The sequence below is a fragment of the Octopus bimaculoides genome, chromosome 1 (genome assembly GCF_001194135.2).
Source record: "Octopus bimaculoides isolate UCB-OBI-ISO-001 chromosome 1, ASM119413v2, whole genome shotgun sequence".
NCBI classification, from domain to species: domain Eukaryota; kingdom Metazoa; phylum Mollusca; class Cephalopoda; order Octopoda; family Octopodidae; genus Octopus; species Octopus bimaculoides.
Genome location: NC_068981.1, coordinates 102,832,586 through 102,838,100, shown reverse-complemented (window position 1 = coordinate 102,838,100; position 5,515 = coordinate 102,832,586). Strand labels below are relative to the sequence as shown.

Below are 5,515 nucleotides of genomic sequence, written 5' to 3'. Positions count from 1 at the left end.
ATATATATATATATATATATATATATATATATATATATATATATACATATACATACACACACACACACACACACACATATATATATATACATAGATATGCGTTTATATACTCACGCCTATGTATACACACTCACACATACATACTCACATACATATAGATGTGCACAACATACAAATATATAGACTCAAATATACACATGCAAATATTTGTGTATATATATATATATATATATATATATATATATATATATATATATATATATACACAAGCTTGTATAGATATATGTATTGTATGTATATATTTGTACTATATATTGTGTACATACATTCTCATCTGCATATAAAAACAATACATGTACATATATTACTTCAAATTTAAATATTTGAAAAATAAATAGCTTTATAAATAATAACATAAATAAATGTAAAAGAAACGTTTTTTTGATTGTTTAGCTTGTGATCGTGATTGTTAATGTAGTTATAATGATTGTTATCAATGGTGTTGCTGCAGCTCTAGATGTTGCTGTAATAGTTGTTGTTGATTGCAAGTTCCCAAACGATGATGAATTTATGAACAGGAATGAAGTGAAATAGTTGACGGTCACACTAAATTAACAAATGATTGCCTATGTCACCAGAAGGCGACCAAACTGATTAACTTTTGAACTATACTTTATGAATATATATATATACATATATATATATATATATACATATATATATATTTCTTTTACCGTTAGAAACTATTTCAATGTGTATATTATGTGTGTAAATGTTAATGTATCCATGTGGGTGAGAGCGCACCATGTCCTTCCATGCAAATTGAGAGCCTTCGGTACATATATATATATATATATAAAATAGACGAAAAACAAAAAAAAAAAATAAAAAAAAGGAAAGGAACGACTATCGATAAAAACGACAGCATTATTCACTTAACCCTAAGCAAATTTCGTTTTCCTTCTTTTTAAAAGGAAACAGTTTTTCTTCATCAAGATTTCCTCTTCCAGAAGACGAGATAGAGAACAGCCAGATAGTACATCTTCAGCAATTGTAGCTTTTTGCTTTTCTTTTTCCTTTGTTTTATACTAAGACTCCATTCAGAGGCCTCTAACACTCCCAGTATATATATATATATATATATATATATATATATATATATATATATATATATATATATATATATATATATATATATATATACATTTATAAACATACATACGTATATATACATAGATGCGCACAGACACACACACACTCACACAAATATACATACATAATTACCTGTATAACTCGACTCATACATTTCTATACACAATTGTCAACAGAATCGGTAGCATTGTATATTTACAGCAATGTGTCAGACACAACAAAATATGCATCCACACACACACTCACAGATTCATCCATACATATTTCTAAACAACAGTCTCGCTACCACTTTTACTTCGTTTTGTCTTGTCGATGCGAATCGTCCGTGTAGGTTTTGAAATAATTCTGTACTGTTGACTAGGTATACTGTACTCAATGGACTTTCTTTCATTCTGCTTGCAACAAAACCGTCCGACAAACTTCCGCCACGAGTGGATAGTCTTCGACGACCATATCCACATGCCACTGGTAATACCAACGATTAAATTCATAAATATTTTCAACATAAAAATCTCTATGCTCGGTTTGGACGTAGAACCGGCAGAATACCAGTCTTTCCTGTTGGTGTATTCGTAGAACAAGCAGGCAATAACACAGGTGGCTGGCAGCGTATAAAGAACTGAAAATACCCCTATTCTTACCATGAGCACTTCCAGCTTATCTGTTTTTACACCGCCGTTACGGGCCTGCCGTCGTATTCCAAAGAGCGATATAAAACCAGCTACAAGAAAAGCTGTGCCCACAAACAGGTAAAATACAAGGGGTCCGATGACGAACCCGATTAATGAATTGTCGTTTTGGTTGCCTACAAAGCATATCCCGGTTAGTTCGTCAGCATCCACATCACGCATGATAAGAATTATGATTGTTTTTATGGCTGGGATAGCCCATGCTGTTAAATGAAAGTAAGAACTGTGAACCTGAAGAGCTTCATGGCTCCACTTGAGCCCGGCAGAAAAAAACCACGTTACAGTAAGTATTACCCACCATAAGGCACTAGCAGTACCAAAGAAGTAGAGCAACAAGAACACAATAGCACAGTCAGTATTCTCCAGACCTTCTTGTATCAATATAGAGTACTCCCGGCGAACTTCACGGTGAACATCACAGGAGATATTTTGTCGACCAGCAATAAGCCGTACAATGTAGGCGATACTGTAGATATTGTAACACATAGCAAGGAAAATAATGGGCTGTTCCGGATAGCGGAAACGTTGAGAGTCAATTAAAAATGTCAAGACGGTAAAAAGTGTCGAGGAAAAGCATAAAATTGACCAAATGGCCATCCATACATCGGAGAATTCCTTGTCATTATAAGTAAAAGCGTCGTGTCTGCCACAGCGTAGGGCACATCTTTCAGTTCGATTGACAAAGATGTAATTCTCTGGATGACGTTTGTGAGAACAGCTGCCGGAAGGGCGTGAATGTGGATATGTTGTTATATGTTTCCAACCAGGATTTGTAGGTCTTTTGTCAGATTTATCTGGTTCCAAGTGATCTTTATTTTCATCTTCCTCTTTTTCGCCGGGGCCGTCCATGCACATATGGTCTTGATTATTGTTTGGTGGGAATTTAGAGCAGTTGAGAATGTGAGGCCAACTGAGGCCGAACTCTTGTAAAACAGGTTGACATTTCCGTTTCACACTTTCACACATAGGTCGGCATGGCCCGATCGGTTCTTTCACTTTATCTGTGCACATTGGCACAAAGACGGAACACAAGAAAAAAGTTAATTGAGAACTACAGCCATACTGAATAAGTGGACTGAATGTATTAAGCTGTAGCTGAGCATCCCGTTGTTTATCGTCACCGGCTAAATTAGGCATACCCGTGACATTGTAACCTTGTCGTTTGCAGGTCGGAATTTCAATCGGATCGCATGTCCTTACGACTTCACCCGTAACTAATGATGGTTTGCTGGACGGTAAAAACCCTAGAAGTAGAATACTGATGAATAACAGAGAAGTTTGGAACGGCATGGACGGTTTGCCGGGCACCATTTGTATGAACGTCCGAAGTGTGGAGGATGCAGAATATGTTGGACGAAAAATTGAAACCTGTGTAATAACTTTGGCAGGATGCATGGCTTCGTGGTGATGGAATTAGTTATAACACCAAAACAGTCCGTATGCAAGTAGTAACACTAGACTCCGGTAGGAATGTTTTCATGTGGTAAATATAAAACATAAATTGTCTTTTGTTCGTTTTTGTATCGAAATAAACAATAAGTTTCTTTTCTATTTTTTTAAACTTTTTTTTGCGATTAACTATTATTTACTCATTTGATTTATCCATGTTACGGTAAATTAGATTCTACTCGTTTTTTCCAATGTTGTCTTTTTTTCGTTTCTTATTTATTTATTTACACAAGGTGCATTTCTGTATGCATTATAGACATATCAACAGAAGAAACAAACAAACAAATCTTTACTTGCATTTTGACACTTTTTTTCTCTCCAGTGTCTCTCCGTGGAAAGAAGAAAGTAAATGCCAATACAGACGGAGGTAGGAGTCGGCAAACAATGTAAATAATATTGAATATCCGAGAAATGAAAGCAATCAGAGACGGCTGGTTACAGACAGACGCCTTAGAGTTGTTATTTGTTTGGGTTTTGTGTAGGTTTTTTCTTCTTTTTTTTTCGTTTTGAGAAGGAAACAAATTTTTTAAAGTCAGCAGTTAGTTTTGTTGCTAAGTCTTTGTTGTTGCTGATGTTATTGCTCCGCTTTCTTTCTCTTTCTCACACTCTTGAAGTAAGTATTTGGTTAGTCCTCGAATGCGAGCGAAGATAAACAGTGAAATAGCAAGAATTGTTGCTGTGTTGGTAATAGAAAGAAAAGGTGGAGAGTGGTGATAGTGTCGGTGGGGTGTATGGATGGGCGGAGATACAACTAGTAAGCAAACGGAATCTCTACAGTGTCAGCAAATTAACTTTAAAAATCTTACTACCTTATTAATTGCACCGAATGCAAAGAAGCAACAGACTACTTAGTCAATTAGTATTGTTATTGACCCTGTGCCTATGTGAGAAATCACTACAACACACTAAAAAAATATGTTGAATTGTCCCACATCAGATTCTACACAGCAGTAGAATAAGATTTGTAGAATAAGGCTGTAACAAAAGAAAGAAAATGCAAAACCTAACAAACTTCTTGATCGAGGAGCTATTTATAGTTATAGTTATTTACTGTGTAACATTAATGTGCCAAAAACATTTCCCCATGAGTCGTTGAAAGTGTCGTATTGATCCAACTAATCTTGCTGGCTGCATTTAGCTAGGACAGGAAGGCAAGTAAACAAAATAAGATTAGTCGATAGGAACACTAAAAAGAATGTTTCATGCCAACAGAGTGAAGAGAAATAGAAAATAATGATAGTACTCTGCTTTAGTTTTTTTTTTTTAATCTGCTTGTCTTCTGTTTTAGATTTGTGATTTAATGCAGTTTTATTTAGCATAAAACAAATGAACGAAAAATATCATTAGATGTTAGTTATAACATGAGCATTAATAAACAATGCGTTAAAAACAAAAGCTCATGGTTAATTTTAATGAGTCTTGATTCTTATGAAGCAGATATACCGCTTTGCCCGAATACCAAGTGTCGGCTTTTAAAATTAAGAATTACTTTACTTCATTTATAAATGAGAGTGCTATGCTAAAAGTTTCCGAATTCGACCGTCGACAGATATATCAACTCGAACAACAATAGAAATTAGGTAATGTTTTTACACACACAAGTCGGAGAGAGAAATAAATACTAGCAGAAAAAAGGGGAGAAAAAAACAAATAGAGGAAATCTATGCAGGAAAGAAAACAGCAACAAACACCGTTTTGGGTAGAGGGGGATATGAGTTTAGTAAATAAAAAGAAAATAAAGACTACGAAGAAAGACAGCCGAAGAGATGAATGGTGTTAAGCGCAATTGTGTCAATTCTATCTAGGCAGATAGCTTTTTAAGAAATGACGCCGCATACACACATACACAGAACGAAACACACACACACACACACACATTCACTTTCTCTCTCTTTCTCTCCTTCAACCGTCACTGGAGATAACTCGTATTACACGTTCAAGTAAAAACCAGATTTTAAAATATCTTTATAATGTTATAGAAGCATACATACATTTATCTAGTTATCTGCTATATACCTGACCCATTGCCAACATCCGAAGAGGGAAAGCGTGAATAGGGATGATAGAACGACAGGGAGAAAGAGAGAGAGAGATAAGGATTAAACAAGCCTAATCCCGATATTGTTTCTTGCATAGTTGTTTTTGTTTTATCTGGTACCCATTCGCTTCCTTTTTTTTCTTTTTCTTTTTTTGTTACCAAGGGAAAGAAAATGTTTTTGTTTGCG

The 5,515-nt window shown here is 35.0% G+C and overlaps 1 protein-coding gene across 1 annotated transcript in view; it reads right to left on the bottom strand.

The window, feature by feature from the left end:
• Positions 1-37: 37 nt before the first annotated feature.
• Positions 38-5,515, bottom strand: part of LOC106874964 (frizzled-4) — a 6,720-nt gene continuing 1,242 nt past the window's right edge. Inside the window, exon 1 of the mRNA XM_014922886.2 lies at positions 38-5,515. This exon is cut by the window's right edge and continues 1,242 nt beyond it. Coding sequence (XP_014778372.1) covers positions 1,419-3,236 — 1,818 coding nt within the window. The 5' untranslated portion in view covers positions 3,237-5,515 and the 3' untranslated portion in view covers positions 38-1,418.